The following is an 18,813-nucleotide window of genomic DNA, read 5'->3' on the forward strand; positions in this document are numbered from 1 at the left end:
ACTCCACTCTTATTATTTATTAAGACTTTTAGGAGGTTACTTACCGTATTATAAAAGTCAAACTCAGCCCACTAATTCTACTAAAATGAATCACAATCCAGACATTTTTCTCTCTCCCTCCTTACATCCCTCTGCTCTCTATTAGTCTCTTTCTCCCAGCTCCTCCTACTTGTAACATTTCATGGGGGAAAGAAAGTAAAAAAGAGGCAGAGAGAAAGGTTGCGAGGGTGTTGTGTAATCAGAAAATCACAGAGAGAGCTATAGGGAAATTGAGTAGGAGGAAGATAAGAGGGGAAAACAATGTTTTGAGCACAGGCAACTGGCTGCTGAGACAAAACAGCAAGAGAGAGAGAGAGAGAGAGAGAGAGAGAGAGAGAGAGAGAGAGAGAGCAGGAGACAACGTACCACCTAGACACAAGATGGCTACGGTCTCTTCGGATTTAAATGCTGGTAAGTGACAATAAACTTTAACTTCATTCGTCTATTAAACAATTTTCCACTTTTCAAATACCACCTACACAGGAAGCTGACTCACTTCCCCTCTGCATGACGTGCGCTTCTTTTCTCTCTGGGGATTTCTAATCCCCATCAGTTTGTCATCATATAAAAGCAGATGCCCACAAATGTCACTGAATCTGATCTTGGTTCAGCATTAGAATGAGATCTAACGGTTTGTGTTACTTAGTAGAGGGATGGAGGAGAGCTGTTGAAACTGATGCAGGATTGCTGGACCTGGTATCATGTGCTGGACTGTACCAAAACACATGTGACTGAACTCTTGCAGAAAATATATCAGGGGTTAAATAGGGATTTATTATGTGGGGGTGCTCTCCCAAGGGTATGTCAGTGTAAACAAATGGGAGTTGTGGATGTAGTCTGCATGGACTAAAATACCTGTTATTTTGATTGCAATATAATTTTTCATCTCTTCACTTTCATCTGTCTCTCAAAAGCAGAGGGATCCTCTCCAACCATGTGGCGCCTACTGTTGCTGGGGTTCCAGGGCTCCGGAAAGACCTCAACACTGAATACCATCTTGAGCCAGGAGAAAAACCCATCTGACAATTCCCAAACAGACCAACAACATTGGGTAGACATACTCACTTGGCGACTGTTGATCATTGACACGCCAGGATGGAATCTGGAAACCAAAGACACAACAAATGAGACGGACTCAGAGAACCAGCAGTCCTTCATTGATCAATGTTCTCCTGGTCCCCATGCCCTGCTGCTGGTGGTTCCCATCGGAGTTCCATTCACCGAAAACCACTGGCAAGGCCTTTGGTCCCGAGTTAGAGAACTGGGCGCAGGAATATGGAGGCACACCATGGTTTTGTTCACCTGTGCAGACCGGTTGCTGGACACGGGTGTTGAGGAATTTATTGTGGATGGCGGGGCAGCGCTGCAGAGGTTGGTGGAGAGGTGTGGCTCCAGGTATCATGCCTTGGATAACACCTGCTCAGACAAAAGTGCTCAAGTTGCAGAGCTTTTACAAAAAGTTGAGGAAATGGTTCGGGAGAATCAAGGCTGGTTCTTTGAAATGGTGAGGCCAAGTCTTGGATTCGATGAAGAAAGAGAAGAGAATGGAGTCCCAGAAGTGGAGAGGACAGCAGCAATGTTTAGATCTCCGCCAAGAGGTGAGTTTCGCATCTGATTCATTCTCCTGTACCTTTGTTTTGTTGGTAGTGGTACCTTTTCAGAATGTCTCCTTAGAACATACAAAGTGCATTTTCATCATGTGAATTTCCTTTTGGTTGCAATCTCACACTTTCTTTTTAACAGAGTTACGGGTTCTGCTAGTAGGCTGGCGTGGAGCAGGTAAGAGCTCTGCAGGTAATCTTCTACTGGGTAGTCGTGTGTTTGAATCAGGACGCCCCACTGAGGTGTCTGTCCGTCATCAAGCATTGGTTGCTGGTCGGCGCCTCACAATTGTTGACACACCAGGTTGGGATTGGTTCTCCGCCCAGCGCACACCAAGCAACATTCGAAAAGAAATTAAACAAGGGGCAGGGCTTCTCCATCCTGGTCCACATGCACTCTTACTGGTAATCCCTGTAGTCTCGACCCTCACTTCCAAAAAGAGGCAGGCCCTCAAGAGCCATTTGGAAATCTTTGGTGAGGAGGCGTGTCTTCACACACTGGTGCTGTTTTCATGTGGCGATTGGCTGTATGGCACATCCATCGAGGATCACATCCAGCGGGATGGGGAGCTGCTGAAACTGATGCAGCATTGCTGGAACTGTTATCATGTGCTGGATTGTACCAAAGCCAACAATGACAGGACACAGGTGACTGAACTCTTGCAGAAAATAGAGGAAATGGTAGCAGAGAATGGAGAGAAACCTTTCTTACCTGTCAAATGTAAGTAGTTTGCATTTTATTATATTATTATTATTGCTGGTTTTGACATAAGGTTATGATATAATTTGTTCATATTAATATTTCTCATATATATGTAAAATCTGATCATCGCATCCTTGGTCTACAGTAAATCAAGAACTGGACGAGGAGGAAACAAGTGGAAGATGCATTCTACAGTGAAATATATGACAACATAAAGTGCAACTCTGGTAAATCTCAGAAGAATGTAGAGGTTATTGACCTTTTTGATCCCAAAACAAGCGGTATTTATGCAACTATAAGGCCATTCACACTGTTTGTATGTCATGTTGATAGAATTAGACATGCAACCTACATTTCTGGCTTCTTGAGCAATGTTAAGATTCAGTCATATTTTCATAGTTTTAAAATAAGAACATTTTTCAAGTATATGTAAAATGCATGGTGGAAACAAACAACATGACCATTCATTTCCACAGTGTAAAGCAGGACTCATTGTATTGTAGCAATACTGTACAATATTTACACAACCTCATCGTTTTTCATGCATTCAAAGTCATATATTTGGTAAAACTGCATTTCACAAAATTGGAATATTGTTCACATTTAGTTTGAATGCACTCACTATATTTTCATAAAGGGATTAAGTACACCTGGATTCTTGAATATACAATTGTTCTACATACCGTACATCTGTCCCATCGAGCACCTTAAGGACCTTGTGGGTTTTTATTAAAATTTGATATTTAGCAACTTAGGACTTTGATGGCAGCACTACCTTAACCTAAAAAATGTTTACCCATGTGTTTTAAGCATTCAGGGAATGGCTGTCTGTTACTATTGCATAGTAATAATTACCTTGTCCTCAAAAATATTCAGCGCAAAATGAGAACATAACAAATTCAGCTTCCAGGTTGAATTTCCTTGATCCGTGAAATCCTAGCGAACATAAAGGCAAGAACCACATTTATTTTTCTACCACCCATACAGTTCTCCTTGGTCATTAACAGTGAGGTTATGCTGTTTGTGGAAATTGTTTTTGACTAAACAGGCTAAATATATTTTTATACATTGACCAAAAACAAATAAATAATTTTATAAAATACTCTAACTCATTTCTTTGTCCATTTCATAATAAAAAGATTAAACACACAAGCAACGTTTTAAAATGTTTATTACACAAATAACATTCAAGCTAATTGATATGTAGTTAAAGGACCATACAACCACAAAATGTTGAGCTCTACACAAATTAATATAAGCACACATACCATCTCTATGAAAAACAAAAGTAGAAATAGTAAGCATTTGTACAGAATAATTTCAATTGGGAAAATTCAAAACAAAGATCAACAACAGAGAATGCACATAAAACTGTGCATGCAATAGATACACAAGACTAAAAAAAAAAATGCACTGGTAAAAGAATGCCAGGCTTTGCTGACATGTTTACAGGAAACGTTTCTACTCAGACGATGGCAAAGAAAAAAAAAGGAATTTATTCAACCCTTCATAAAATACTTTTTATGACCAACATCCCTAATGTTCTGCACTTCAGGCTATGCTGAAACCGTCAATTTCTATCAGCTTCAAGCCTCTGTGTCCATTTCTTTCTATGACCTCACACTTCTGCTCTCTCTTGCCCTCTTGACTTCTTCCATTAGCTCTTTCAAATACTGGATCTCTTTAGCAATGGACTCTGCCTTTTCTGTCAGCTCTTGATTCCTCTCCTCTAGGACTGCACACTCTGACTGGAGAGAATCTTGCTCTGCACGCTTTTTCTGTCGATAGCGGGTTGCCGCGGTCTTATTCTGCTCCATTTTCTTCAGCTTTTTCTTTTCAACCACAACCTTTGCGCCACTGGCTGACTTCACTCTTCCTGAAAGGGTGGGGAACTCTGACTGCTGATTTTGGGTGGGCTTAGAATCAGGCATGGAGTAGGGCTTCACCCTAGAAGAGCGAGACTGGGGAGACGTTGGGGTTTGTGAGTCGGGGGAAGTTGGACTCTGGGAATTTTCCACAACCATCTCACCTGGAAGGGTAATCATCGCATTAACCTCCTCTTTGGGAGAAAGTACAAGAACAATGCGGGTTGGGGTGAGTGATAGGACTATTTTGGGCACCTGCATCTGGACGGAGGGGGGACTCTGAACTTCAGCTATGTCTACCTCGCAACCAAGCTCAAGAGTATCAGTAGGAGATTCGGGTGGAAGGATGGAAGGTGATGGGACCGGGGAGGCCGGTTCAGACTTTATCTCAAACTCAGCCTGGGGCTCAGGGACCACAGAGGAGGAATCTGAAATTTCACAGGGTGATGGAATGAAAGGAGTAGCAACTGGAGTATTCAAAGTGAAGGAAAAGTTGGAAAGTTGATCGATTTCAGGAAGAGATGCTGCTGGAGAGGGTGAAGGTACACTGTCAGAAGCTACAGGCTGGGACTCCTGGTCTATCTGTGACTCAAGAGAAGTGATGAGCTCCTCAGGAGAACTGGGTGGATCCTCAGAATCATAGGAGCCAATCAAAGACTCCAGATCAAACTCACTCAAATCAATTCGCTCTGTCATCCAATCCATTTCACTGAATGAATGATCTGAAATGGGGGAAAAAAATCATGTTAAATATTATGATTGAATGTTTAATATATTAGTATGCTAGGGCACTTGTAGGAATATTTGAAATAATTCGCTACACCTCACCATTGCAATGATTATCTAGGCACAGCTCATCTGAGGGTAACCAGGCCAGAGACAGCTGATTGAGCCCAGCCTTCTCCCCCCTCTGAATGGAGGGAGGAGTGCAGGGTGGGGAGAGAGAGGGAAGTGGAGAGGAAGAGAAAGATGAGAGGGGCGATTCAGCGCCTCCGAGAGGAAGAACCTCCTCATCTTTATCTAGGAAAGACCCCAAAGGGTCAGCCATCGGTGATGATGGGTCCCAAAAAAGGACCTCCATATCGTCCTGGCCAAACCGTGAGCTCATCAAAGACATGGCTATCTATTTCAAGTTGAATCAACGAGTCTTCTACTGAGAATTCGAATAGTCTTGTGCTGTCAGGAGCAGCAGAAGTCAGAGTTGCCACGAAGGACCTGCAAACAATTATTAAAAGTAGTTATTCGCTTGTATAACAATTTTATAAATGTAAATAAATACAAAAGGCACTTTGCAAGAAAAAAAAATAAAGCCTCCATTATTCCTGACTAGCAATGACATCATCTGCCCACAACCTACCCATATATGGACATTACCACGTGACGTTCTTTATCCCTTACTGTCAGTAGACTGGATTCCATTTTTAAAATCTCTACACTAATTTAACAAAGGCCAAATCTCATAGCTTTTTATAACACCTTAATATTAACGGAAAATGTCTGAGGTAAAAGGTGCGTCGATGTTATATTGTTTTATCAAGGTGGAATAAGACTCCGCCATTTCAGGGACCTGCCGCTCCCTTTACAGGAACGTACGCCATTTTATAAAGAACACGCGGTGACAAAGAAACGTGAATTAAACTCTCTCGCTCCTGTGTATTTTGAATTAAACACATTCAGGAGTGTTGGAGATAAATTCACTATACAGAATAAAAACATTATAGTAAGTTTTAAAACAGAAATGACTACAAAATCATCGACCGATGTTGTCACTGTCGAGTAACGTTAGACATATGGTGCTTTGAGCGCGAGACGCAGGTCATGACAATATCCGAAAACAATTTCCATAATCTATTAAAATGAATACATCAAAGCCACAATATATATTTAAGTCGAATAACAGTTACGAAATAACCTAAAAACAACAATGGTCATAAGACTATATCTATTTAAAGTTACACACCAGCCCAAACGGGGGGGGGGGGGGGGGCACGATCGTGACATTCAAAGACAAAACTATTAAAAGTATACTTACGCCATTTTTATATAAATGTATGGAGCCAGTGCACAATGTTGATGCACTGAGGAGTTTGCGCGCTGTCTACAGGCAGCAGGTCACACGGCCATTTCGACGGAGAGCAGAATCGCTCGGATATCAATGATAATAAACTGGGAGAAGAATAGAACTGCAGGTGATGACGTCGAGTTGATGTTTATGTAGTGCCGCAGTGCCGCTCAGAAATATCCTTCCGCCAGAGAGTTTTGTTTTGTGTTACTGGGCGTAGACAACATATAGATCTTTAGTCTATTTGTATCACATGCGTAGGAAAAATAATTAAATTCAAAAATATTTTTAGATCACCTAGTTATTTTATTTATAGTATTTACACCTAAATATTTTAAGATCGCCAATGTTTGTTAATATCAAAATGTGAAACGTATGGTACTGGGCTAAGGCACATCGTTGTAAAGAATAATCAAAGTCCGACTGATGATATCAACATTACATTTGTCTGTCTGCCGATAGATTGAGAAACAAATGTGTCATTGACAGTGACACGAAGTCAACCAAAACAAACATTTCAGGGAAGATTACAGTCTCATCATAAATGTTGATGATCTGTCGCCCTCTGCTGGAGGAAAACTAAACAACGGGGCGAGTCTTACCTCGGCTGTTTTTACGGCAATTTTTGTCATGGAAAAAAAAAGACAATGGGAAGAAAAGGCCGTTGCTCTTGCTGATGGCAAAACTAAATAAAGAGTCGAAATAGGGTGTTGTAATTTGGGCAAGGGCAAGTTGTAATTTGTTTATTGGTTCTATTTCAAACACATTATTCTCGAGTGTTGAAACAGAAATGTACACAATAAAATACTCACATCTTGAGTGCATTATTTATTATTTACAGAGGTTAATTAAACAACACTTAATTATTATTATTATTATTTATTGATTTTACAAAATCCCAGCTAAGCAAACTAGGCATTGTGCAAATATATAAATCTTTTATATAAATATTTTCACATAAAAACACAGCTTTTAAGCTAAAATCTCAAACCCCACCTTATTCAAATTGAATTAAAAAAATCAAATATCATAAATAACCCTGACACATCAACACAGACATAAAATAGCGTATTATTGCAATGGGCACATGTACTCAAAAAATATATTTTGGTCTATTTGGTGGTTCAGAGGCCATAATATGTTGAAATCTTTTTGAAATTAATAATAACACTCTATTTTATATAATTAGCTACAATTTAAATTTGTAGGTTAAATAAAAGTCATATAATCCGTTAAAACAGTAGCGTATTGTTTCTGATAATATTCATTTAAATCAAATGCTGTAGTTTTCAGCACATAAAATATAATAAGCCAACAAAACCACTATCATTGCTGATATCTTGTGCTGATATATGAATTATTTGATTCCATCTCAGTGCAGGCTGCTTCTCTTTTCTAAACATTTGCAAAGTGTCAGCCTTTCATCAGACAACCACAATGGAGTCCATGCCTTGTGTATCTGTGAAGAAACCTGATCTTTGGGTTTATGCCTGTCTTTGTTCTCAAACATTAGTATAGATCAGTAACTATTCATTCAGAGATCCTTTTCTTGCTTCAGGCTCAGCCTCAGGTGATTGTGAACAGCAGAGGACATCAATGGAAGAGTGCTGCATAGACCAAGGCCCTCCTGAGCTGTTTTATACATACACACACACACACACACACACATGCTAGTGTGTTTACTCAGTGACTCTATTTTCCAGTTGTATTATTCTCGCTAGTTTCACCCTCAGGGAACAGGTCAGGGTTTTCTGCTAGCGTAGAGCGGATTCTCTTCTTCTCTTTAAAGCGGCCCGAATGTGAGACCTTCACATGGCGTCCTTTGGTCGCCGTTTTGTCCACAATGCGCTCCAAGCGGGCGTTAAACTGGCTGTCCGCAGCTGCGTCGGGTGTCTCCCCGGCGTTGCTGCTGTGGTCTCCAGGGATTTCGTACAGCACTTTCGGCTCTGATTTCTTCTTACGCAAGAAGGTCAGTTTCCACCATGCCGGTGCAGGTTCTGCGGTCGCCATCAAGATGAAAACTGCAAGGAGGACAGAAAGAGAGATTTAAATGCATTAAAGTGTTATTTTTATGATTAAGACCAAAGAGTGTGCCTAAACAAGCAAATGAACTATAACCAGTTTGTTTAAACACAAAACTGTACGAATAGTCATAATGTGTAAGCTAAGGTGTGAGGGTGTGAGCTAATACTAATGTAAGATCTGTGTCTTGCATTAGAAGGGGCAGCCGCAAATGAATTTTTTAGTGTAATTCAATAAGCACCATATGGCAGAGGTATGATAGGGTTTTAACCTGAGGAGTTCTGGTTACAGGCCTCAAATTTCACTCACTCTGCACTTTAGCTATATGCTAGGAGGATGGAAATGCTATAGACCATGCTAATGCTAAATGACAGAGCACATGCTTATGGTTCCAGTCGTGTTTACGATTTCAGGTTAGGGTTAGGGTTAATTTAGTTAGTGTAGGATTAGTGTAGTTGGGCTAATTAAGAGAAGGCACACCGACATCTTTCTCCGACGAAAGTGTGGACTTGAATGACACCATAGAGGACACCATCTGTCATTTAGCATTAGCATGGTCTATAGCATTTCTATCCTCCTAGCATACAGATGAAGTGAAGATTGAGTGAAATATAAGGCCCGTAACCAGACTTTCGTCGGAGAAAGATGTTTGTGTGCCTTCTCTTAATTTACTACACAAAAATACAGCAAGGTTTTTAAACTCTTCTTCTAAAGTGAAGATCAAAGAATGTCCATCAGGTGTGTTTTGCTTTTTTATATTTAATATATGAAGCCACTGTGAACTTTATTGTTACATATTATATTGTTATTTTACCAAATTTTGTGCTGGCAGTCAGCTTATTTTGTTGTAAACAAGCCTGACAATGTCACTGCTAAATATCTACAAGTATTGTGGTATTGCGCCATGTTTCTCACTGAGACGCCCCAAAACTGGTAAACTCATATGACATTGTGGTGGCGTCCATCCATGTGTGTTCAAATCGTAAATACGAATTTGCTACATTGTACGTTTGTGGCCTATACAGTTTTTTTTTTAATGTTCACTCAAAAATACAGTAAAAATTGTAATATTGTGAAATATATGACAATTTAAAATAACTGATTTCTCTATTAGGGTCTCATGATCCTTCAGTAATTATTGTAAGATGCTGATTTAGTGCTGAAGTTTTGATGACTATTAAGAACAGCATTTATTTGAAGCAGAACTCTTTTGTGACATCATAATTGTTTTTACTGTCACATCTGTTCAATTTATTGGGTCCTTGCTGAATAAAGATATATTTCTTTAAAAGAGAGAGAAAAATCTTTCTGACCCCAAACTTTTAAATGGTACATTTGTACTTCAATAAAACTGTAAAGGTTGATTGTGGCGAACTTTGAAATCATTAACACTGTTATCTTAACTCGACTAAACATTTTTTGTTAAATGGACCTAATAATATTTAATAAACAAGGGGATGCTAATTGTTTATAATGTAACTGTCTCCATTCAGGCCATACGTGAGCACACTCATTATCATCTGACCTCATGAGACTTCACGTCTTAGGTCTGACTGATGCAGCTGGTTTCATTTAAGCCAAAATTTTCAGTGTGTTGTAGATTTGACGTGATTAATTCATTAATTTACGTGATTTTACACAGTCTATTGTCGTGTTAAGAGCTCACGTCCAGAGACAGTTTATGGTTCATGCACATGCATGCCAGAATGGCTTCTTTGAAGTAAACCAATACAATAAAAGCAAGCACGCCTTTGACATACACGGTGAAACACTGTCCAAATGAAACTTCGTATGATATTGTGAGGTTTACCGTACACTTATTCACACAAAGACAACGATAAACAAACACTTTTAGCTGCATATCCTGGAAAAGTTTATTGCTTTACTGTCCGTGGTCATATCTCGAACTGAATCAGCCTTCTGTGAAATGTAAAAATGAACCCAACCACACTCAAATTCACACAAAACTGCTGTAGCATATGACAATACCCATTCTCGGGCAAGGCTTGGCTCTGTTGCTTAGCAACAAAGTGGTCATTTTCATACAGTATGCTAATTTCTGTTCGCTCTCTCAGGGCTTTGACTCTTGCTCCTGCTTTTATGTTTACGAGAGCAAACAGAGATCAGGTGGTGCCGGCCAGCTCCCTTTCAACCTTACAGCCTTGTTTTTCTGACGCTTTTAACCTTATAAAACGTTAAAAGAGGGCCACTTAATCCAGATGGTTTTAACAATAAGCCATATTGCATTATATTTGAAAAGCTACAATTTTTATTTTTTTGGTTGTTCAAAGAGTGATGCCACCTCTTAATAAACACAATGCCTTGAATTATACTGCACATTTATCACTTGCAATTATGTTGAATAAGTTTAAAGCACAATTTATAATACAAACATGGATTTCGAAATGTTCTGTATCAATGCACCCCAATGCACTAATCAGTTTTACTATTGGAAGTTATATGGTTTAGTCAAGATTTGGATAATGAAAGTTTGTATTTGCACGCAAAGAGAATTTCTACGCAAAGCACATGCACACTCCATGTTGTTAGCATTTGGTTTTCATATGAAAATGAAAGTAATGATAAGGTTCAAGGAAATCATTATTCAGAGGGCTTTCCGGGAACATTTCTGATAAGATTTGATAAGATTTACATATCAAGATAATGTAGAAAACCAATGGCTTTGGTGTGGCAAAATCTAACTTCTGATTTGTCCTGTTACACAAACTTGTTAATTTCTAAAGTATTTTTTTTTTAAATCAGCCAGCAATAATAACGACACAAAGTACATTTAGTTTCAATAGAAGCTCCCATGAGAAATAGCTGTCTCTGTAGTCATCTTGATTAATTAATTATTCCTGTCGGTGGTTGGAAAAAACATCAGGTGTTAACTGGAAGTCTTTGGAGAGCTTCGCTCTGGGAACAGTCACACTCTGGGAGTTAAAGTGAGTAAAAAGTATAGTGCAAATGACAGGGACTGAGGTGTAGAAGAACTGCAGGAAATATTCTTGTGCTTGACCAATCTTACAGGCCCAAAATGTGCAAAAGGTATATTTTTATTTTATATACAAAATATATTTTGTCATTTGACTCAATTTACTCTCACACCTTTTAGAAATGAGTCCCCATTTTTAAAGGGTGTGTGAGAAAAGTAAAGATGCTTTACTGGCATCAATGGTTAACATCCATGGAAAATATCCATTGTTCAATATAATGTTAAAAAAAAAATGTTTTTTTTTATGTTTCTACACTAAGGAAAAAATGGTTTTCTTTAGAACTATTCACTGAAAGGTTCTCTGGGGAACCCAAATGGTTCATATGGCAATGTCTGGGAAAAACCCTTTTGGATTTTTCTAAAGAGAGTAGCTAAAAAGGAGGAAAAGGAAATTGGTCCCAAGTTTCCACAGAGAAAATAAAAATAAAAACCCACTCAAATAAGACAATTTTGACCATATAAGAGCTCATATTGAGATCTCTGGCTTTTGAATGCTTTGAACATAGCAACTCTGACATATTGAGACATAGTTGAACATGAGATCTCTTCTGAAAGTGTAGAGGAGACGTGTGAGATCATTTGGGCTTTTTCTGAGGAGAAAAATATCTCAAACAAAACTGAAAGTTTTTAATTTTCCTTCCAATGGGGAGAGGGGAGTTTTTGTGTGCGAATGCAAATACCCAAGCACATATAAAGCATGCAGCAGAGGCACTAAACTCCATAGCATTTGCTTGTGACTTCATAAAGTCATTTGTATCCCCCCTTGTCCACTTGAATTAAACCCTTCTTCTATGAATACCACTAATTATAGAGAGACTCATGACAGGTTTTAAAAGCGAGGCTGTGAGGGATAGACTTACCGTGTTTTCAATGGCATCCGCTTTACAAATCTCTAGGCTATAAAGCTCCTAGATCACTTTACACAGCTTATATTGTTTTTTTTTTTTGTTTTTGTTTTTTTTGAAGAGATGCTTGTCTATTACTCACAGCCTCACTTTGATTCAATGTCAAAAATCAATGTTTGCGGATTGTTTTAGTTTCAATTCAATTCGTTCAGGAGGTCAGAACTTTCTTGGCTGGATTCCTTCCACTTGTGCAATTGACACAACTGAAAGAAATATTTTGCATTTCAAAGTTCACTTGATTGCAATAATAACCCCCAACACACAAACACACACTCATCTCAGGCTCCTCATTATGCACGGTTAGTCAGTGATAAAGGTTCACTGTTTGCTATGAATGTGTAATCATGTGTCTGTCCAAAGGTTATTAAAATTCACAGCTGTCATTCCCTTTTTTCTCTAGAACTTAATATCAATTCTCAATTGATCAGCTTTTTTTCTAGAACTCAGTATTAATTTCCATTTGATTTTACCTTTAGCAAACAAGTAACACAGTAACTTATCTATATGAACCTAATTGCAAATGGATGATATTCCATGGAGATTAAAGAGTTTTTCCCCTCAGTGAATTCTGGCTAATAAACCTCTCTCACCTGCACAGCTCAATGTACGTCCGTTGAGATACTTGTTATCTGCTTTAGAGGGGTCACTATCCTTTGGTTCGGTCGAGTCCAGCAGGTGAGGTCATCGCCCTATATGGATCCAGCTTTTAATTATAGTTTCTGTCTCTTCTCTTCTGCCTCCTCTGCTTGGCTGTCCCTCTCGCTCTCTCTGGCAAACAGGTGTAGATTCACAGGTGCATGTCTCCTCCCACAGACACCCGCATCAGGCTCCTCCTCCCTCAGCCTGGTAAACAGGTCACATCATAGAACAATAGCTAAACATACATATCAGTCAAATGTCCAGACACATCTATACTACTATCAGTGTTGGGGGTAATGCATAAGTAATCAGATTACTTTTTTCAAGTAACTAAAGCAACACTTTTAAGTTTACAACAAAATATCTGAGTTACTTTGTTTTCTCATTTATTGGCTGACAGCTGTCCTGCCTGTGAGAAATTGGGAAAAAACTGCAGGCGTTGCAAGGTTATTTTAGTTCAAGACTTAGGGTTCGTTAGCATAATGTAGGCTACTGCTAAAAACAAAGTTGTTCCTTTGCATTTTTCAAGTACAGACAACACCATTGTCAAAACGATCCCTGTTCCCACGGATCTGTGAAAACGTCTAAAAACGCTGTATTGTTCGTGTCAGTCCAGTTTAGTTGGCAAAGTGACTTTGTAAAGAAACACAAGCACCTATTAAATGAACATGTAATACTAATGCGCATGTTGTCATGGTTTTCACAAATTCACATTTTTGTAGATAGGGGATAATGACAGTATCGTTTGCAAAAAACCCAAAACACTCTTGTCGTGTAAATGTTATGATGAAATGTTAGAATATGAGATGTATGTTATCCTATATGTGTTAAACACATAAAACTAACATTAAAACTTTTAACACACTCAAATGCAGTGTTACAGTGTAGACCAAGTTTCCTCACAAGCCTTCACTCGTCTAATAAACTGACATGTGTGAGTAATTCAGCACTTGCGTGTAGTTTGGCATGTCCTTATTCCTTTATATCCGGGGGCACTCGCGTGAGATACCGATATCTGTCTGTCATTAGCAATCGATTCGCGACCTCATACCACAGTGACAGTCATGATAAAAACATCAATGTATTCACTCATCCATAAGCATTATTAGATTAATAAGCTTTACAACAAGTTCCATAATTCAACTGGAGTTTTGCATCATCAACCAACGCTTTTGTTATTGTAAGAAGTTAGCGACACCTAGCGGCGAAAACAATACATATTTGTATATTTGCATACTTTACATTTAAACAGTTTTGTTCAAACTGACTGGTATATATATATATATATACACACACACACACACACACATACATACATGCATTCAAACCAGAATTTATTCATCCCTCAACATTTTTCATATTTTCAAAGTTTATTCGCTATAGTTTAGAAAATGGTAATAAAATATGACAAGAACTCAGAGTCATCAAATCAGTTGATATTTCACTGGGTTTGGCCATCCTTCTGTTAGACTGCATGTCTCATAAATGAATTAGGTTGAATAGCTGTCAGCTGTTACATTTAAGTACACAATGAGATAATACCAACTTAGGTCAACCAGTTACCAAGCAATGCTTAATTTTGTTCAGTCTGTGGTGTAAAAAGGTTGCATTAGCAAAAACAAAAAAACAAAAAAAAGGTCAAGTCAAAGTGTCCGAATAATTTTTGGTCCCAAATTTGTATACATTTTACTGGTATGAATAATTTGTGTGTATAATATGTCACAGTTTTTTTTATTTTGCTATCCTTGCATTACATTACAATTATATCTGGTGTCTGATTAATTTTTGGTTTAACTAAAATATGGCCAATTATATATGTGATTGAGAAAGCAAAATTCCACATCCAACCAGTAGAGAGCAGACTCACAGTCCTGTCTATTTCAGAAATAATAGTCATCAGTCCTGGTTCTGGCATTAGTCTGAACAGGACCACTGGCCAGAGAAGTGCCTGATGCCAGGATGCCCACTGGTGCGATTAGGTTGTTTGAGGGAGACTAATGGCTGACCGTTGCCCTAGCAGGGTGTTTTAAGGAGGACTTGCCCTCTGTCTGGGGGCTGCTTGGTTCATGTGTTGCGCTGGTGGTATAGGACAGGGTATGTGGGGTTCACTCACACAAGGATTAAATAAGAACAAGCCACATTTGATGGCCCACTCAAAGGCTGTTCAGCACCAGCTGGGCTCTGGCGTTGCTAGTTTGCTCGTGGCAGCCAAGATCTGCCTCGCCACAGTCTGCAGAACACACAGTCCATTAATCATTATCTTATAGCTTCTGATGGGAAACTTCATTTGCCCCGACAAGAGTCATTTTTTCATTTTAAAGGGAAAATTTTGGGCATCTAAAAAGTCTGGCCTATTTCTGATAGTCTATAGGCTATCTGACTTTCGAACATTTGACAGTAAAGAATCAGAATTAATGAACTGACCTCCTTTAATTGCTGTGTTGGAATTTGAATAAAATATCAGGATGTAGAATTGGAATGACAGGAAGATGAATTTACTGAATTGCATTTGTAAGATATTCAATGCAAACGCACAACACAGAAAACTCTTCAGCGTAGCAAAATAGGCATGTTTCTATTTTGTAAACATTATGGAAACATGGTCTTCCAGTTCCACCATGGTTCATATAAAATAATTTATTAAATCTATTTATTTTTTGTTCTTTTTTGGGGGGATGCCATCTTAATTAAATGCAAATTTCTATTAATGCCATATCTTTTGGTTATAATATAGGCCTCTGTGTTTTTGGAAATAGCATTGTCTATGAAAAAGTCTTTATGCGTTATTCTGAAAAAGTAAGTTTTCTTTATAAATCCAATAATTATTTTGCATTATTATTCACATTGAAATCATGAATTTCATTAATCTCGATTGAATTATGCATAGCATAAAAAACTGCAAATGATTTTGCTACTATTCCAATTTGACACTATATTCACATGTCTTTGGAATGCACAGAACAGTCAACATGAATTACATTTTTATTTACCTATTGAAATCGTGGTATATGTTGTATTAGTGCTCCTCCTTGTGGCGAGATTCTTGAACAACAGGTTAATGCGCTGCAGTCTTCTATTTGACCACCGGGTGGCAGTAGCTCCCGTCAGTCATCATTACTCCCTCGAACCACAACAAATTGAAAATGAAATTACTGTCAATCTATTGAGAGAATGAAGTTATGTCATATCATAGTCCATAGAGGGAAGGAAATAGACAGATGGGCAACTGGTGCCGATAGAGTGGTTTTAAAGGAGGAGGGGAAAAAAGGATGACACATTTATTCTGTTGTTTCTTTGTTTTATTCTACTGAATAGAATCCTCCCTCTCTCTTTCACATCTCCAATTCCCTTGTTCCTTATTTTCCCTTGCGCATTATATAATGGATGGATCAGGGAAAGAAAACAGCAAACTGGTCTGCGTGCTGTATTCGCGTGCAATACAATAAGATTGTATTGTTCAGGAATAACAGTTAAATTGTAGGAACAATGGACCCTGAACAGGATTATTATGCAGGTTGGAAAAAACATACCAAAACCGCAAACAAAATGAGTGCACTACATAGCCTAACTGAAATAGAAATTGCTGGAAATAAATGAAAAATCCTAATGAAATAATCAGAGGTTGTTGTTCTGTTGTTAGTCTAACATTTGATTCTGAGTTCAGAATTTGTAGAACCTTTAAAGTCATGAAATCAAAACTGACCACTTTTTTATGGAATGTAAATGATTTATTCGTCCACATCATTATTTAATCAAAATTCATGTCCTCATAATCTATAATCAAAGTAACTTCACATCTCTACTCTTCTCTGATGATGTGTTAACTGGTGCGAGGGCAGGGCAAACTGTCACTCATATGACATCACAGCAAACCACTGGTCCAATCAATTCCCCAGGTACAAAATCAAGACCTGCCCCACATTTTTTCTTGTTCGAGAAGCCGTTCACTCATAGCGCTTTTCCACTGCGTGGTAGGCCTATGACCGCTCGCTTTACTTTGGCTCGGTTTGCTTTTCCACTACAGTTTAGTACTGCTTTAAAGTAGGTGGGATTATAGTTGTGCCGCCACCTCGGTTTCTGACCACGATACCGTATTTCTTTTTTCAAGTTGTGTGTGTGAAACGGTCGTTCAAAGCAAGTCATTTAAAAAAGTTCATGAATGGAACAAATGATACTGAGGTTGTTGCTGACTATTTAAATATTGCGGGTTTGGTGTCTCCTGTCACAAATCCAATGAAGCTATAGTGACGATATTCTCTGACCATCAGTGATCTGCAGTGTTTACACGCCATATTTTAGTATCAGCTCGCTAGGAACCCCAACCAAGGTGGTAGGGTGTAAAAAATAGTGCCAGGTGTAGCCTACTGTACATAGTGCAGGGAACACCCCCACCCCACCCTCATGAATCAGTACGTTGTGTTCATAAATTCATACAGGACAGTAAAGGACGCTGCCTGCTCACTACACATTGGGACATTGTTAACTGTTTCAAGCTGACTAAATTTCATCTTTTAGGCTTTTTTCCAGCAAGGTGGCAAAAACTCAATTCAACTAGAGATGCTGTGAAGTGTGTCAACGCAACCTGAGCCACTCTTTTTCTCTCATTTTGATAAGGTTCTTTCATAAACATCATCTCAAAGAGGTGAGTTTCTCTTTAAACTGCTGATTCTGTGGGGAACCATCGTGACTTAAACTTAGCGTGTTTATTTATACAAACAGACAGTTCATCTTCCACACGCCTCCAGCCAAATGGAAGCATCCTCACCGGGCTGCTTTTTTGGCGGGCAAAAGGGTTAAAACCGATCGGCAGGCATCAGTTTAATCATAATCAACCGAGCTAAAGAGGAGTAATGGAACCTGCGAGCCGGGCGCGCCTGTGTTCCGCCACAGATTAGCCGCTAATTTGCATAGCGCTTTCGTTCATCCACGTCGGCCCGACGACAGGCCGTCCTCCCCGGACACAGCCATGCGTAGCCTCCGGGGCCGCTTTGACAAATGGCTGGCCGCGTAGCGCTGTCTTTGCGCCCAAGACGGGGCAGCGAGAGCGACATTGATTGATAGTCTGACGGGATAAATAGTGCAGAACTTCTTCTTCTTCTGCTTCTTTTTTCTCTAATAGGAGTACAGGAGGTGTTTAAAAACCTGCGTAATGGAGAAATATGAAGCCAAGCAGAGCTAGAGGGAAGGAGATTTTGTGTGTTCGAGTTCGTGAGTGAGTGTTTGTGAGGTAAAGAGTTTGTGTGTAGAGGCCTACTCAAACATGAAGTGCTTGACTTTTTTACTCCCAGTCTGATCTGACACTTAACTCAGTGGCTTCGTTCAAATAGTACTGCAGTGGTGTATTACTGCTGTGTGGTAACTTAGCCTATGTAGGCTATAATGCATTGCGCAGTGCACCACATGCACATTTGCTGTAGGTTATTGAATATCCAGATGACCTACTAAGTTTGTCAAAATATGAATAAACCAGAACTAATATCTGAAATGATTTTGTAATCATTTGAATGTATTTTTTTGATCAGATTGCTAAAAGTTAAGTTGTTTTTACACTCAATTGGTTTAAAAATGCTAAATAAATATTTTAATTTTTCAAGATGATAACCAGATGACACTAGCTTCTCGCTGAATCCAGCATGCTATTGAGGTCAATGTAGGATTCTGCTGTTTGAAAGTATTGTTGCATTTTGTGTGCTATTTAAAATATAGTAGGCTTGATAGCTAGTATGTAACCACATATCCGGGTGGAACAAATGTAATAAAATAATAAAAACTCATCCAGACTGACCACTAATGTAAATATGTGATAGGGTTTGTTCCTGTCCTTGTCTATGATAGTTATTTCCATGCAGTATACAGTGCATATTGTGCAGTGTGCCGGTATTCCATTCCAAACATAACTAATACTCAATCAACCTTAATTTCCACTGGAAAATTATTTTTCATCCGTTGCCCTCACCATCATCATTATCAGTAATGAATAAC

The 18,813-nt window shown here is 38.8% G+C and overlaps 3 protein-coding genes across 5 annotated transcripts; 1 reads left to right on the forward strand and 2 right to left on the reverse strand.

Moving 5' to 3' along the window:
* The first annotated feature begins 61 nt into the window (after nucleotides 1-61).
* Nucleotides 62-5,266, forward strand: LOC120489994 (GTPase IMAP family member 8). Of its 3 annotated transcripts, none has more exons than XM_089128391.1 (4): nucleotides 62-450; nucleotides 957-1,637; nucleotides 1,783-2,361; nucleotides 2,489-5,266. In XM_089128391.1, the coding sequence occupies exons 1-4, from the start codon at nucleotides 420-422 to the stop codon at nucleotides 2,539-2,541; spliced, it is 1,344 nt and encodes a 447-aa protein (XP_088984517.1). In that variant the 5' UTR covers nucleotides 62-419; the 3' UTR covers nucleotides 2,542-5,266. The 3 variants fall into 3 exon arrangements, with proteins under 3 accessions (XP_088984517.1, XP_039543224.2, XP_039543225.2); XM_039687290.2 differs by having other exon boundaries at nucleotides 65-450; nucleotides 954-1,637; XM_039687291.2 differs by lacking the exon at nucleotides 62-450 and adding an exon at nucleotides 593-838 and having other exon boundaries at nucleotides 954-1,637.
* On the reverse strand, nucleotides 3,498-6,401 carry atf4b (activating transcription factor 4b). The gene is made up of 3 exons (XM_039687293.2): nucleotides 6,241-6,401; nucleotides 5,037-5,423; nucleotides 3,498-4,930 (listed from the first exon to the last, which is right to left on the reverse strand). Exons 2-3 carry the CDS (start codon nucleotides 5,323-5,325, stop codon nucleotides 3,954-3,956), a joined length of 1,266 nt encoding a protein of 421 aa, XP_039543227.2. The 5' UTR covers nucleotides 5,326-5,423; nucleotides 6,241-6,401; the 3' UTR covers nucleotides 3,498-3,953.
* Nucleotides 6,402-7,085: 684 nt separating this feature from the next.
* Nucleotides 7,086-13,034, reverse strand: prr15la (proline rich 15 like a). Its single transcript, XM_039687320.2, has 2 exons — nucleotides 12,783-13,034; nucleotides 7,086-8,291 (listed from the first exon to the last, which is right to left on the reverse strand). The coding sequence occupies exon 2, from the start codon at nucleotides 8,278-8,280 to the stop codon at nucleotides 7,963-7,965; it is 318 nt and encodes a 105-aa protein (XP_039543254.2). The 5' UTR covers nucleotides 8,281-8,291; nucleotides 12,783-13,034; the 3' UTR covers nucleotides 7,086-7,962.
* Nucleotides 13,035-18,813: the final 5,779 nt, after the last annotated feature.

Source organism: Pimephales promelas, chromosome 3 (assembly GCF_988280905.1).
Source record: "Pimephales promelas chromosome 3, fPimPro1.hap1.1, whole genome shotgun sequence".
In the NCBI taxonomy this organism is placed as follows: domain Eukaryota; kingdom Metazoa; phylum Chordata; class Actinopteri; order Cypriniformes; family Leuciscidae; genus Pimephales; species Pimephales promelas.

What these genes read in the sequence shown, in the direction of transcription:
- LOC120489994 (XM_039687290.2), top strand. Translation starts at nt 420, where the DNA reads ATGGCTACGGTCTCTTCGGATTTAAATGCTG. An exon ending in CTCTTCGGATTTAAATGCTG is followed by an intron (nt 451 to 953) that starts GTAAGTGACAAT and finishes GTCTCTCAAAAG; the next exon opens with CAGAGGGATCCTCTCCAACC. An exon ending in GTTTAGATCTCCGCCAAGAG is followed by an intron (nt 1,638 to 1,782) that starts GTGAGTTTCGCA and finishes TCTTTTTAACAG; the next exon opens with AGTTACGGGTTCTGCTAGTA.
- prr15la (XM_039687320.2), bottom strand. Translation starts at nt 8,280, where the DNA reads ATGGCGACCGCAGAACCTGCACCGGCATGGTGGAAACTGACCTTCTTG.
- atf4b (XM_039687293.2), bottom strand. Translation starts at nt 5,325, where the DNA reads ATGTCTTTGATGAGCTCACGGTTTGGCCAGGACGATATGGAGGTCCTT. An exon ending in CCTAGATAATCATTGCAATG is followed by an intron (nt 4,931 to 5,036) that starts GTGAGGTGTAGC and finishes CCCCCATTTCAG; the next exon opens with ATCATTCATTCAGTGAAATG.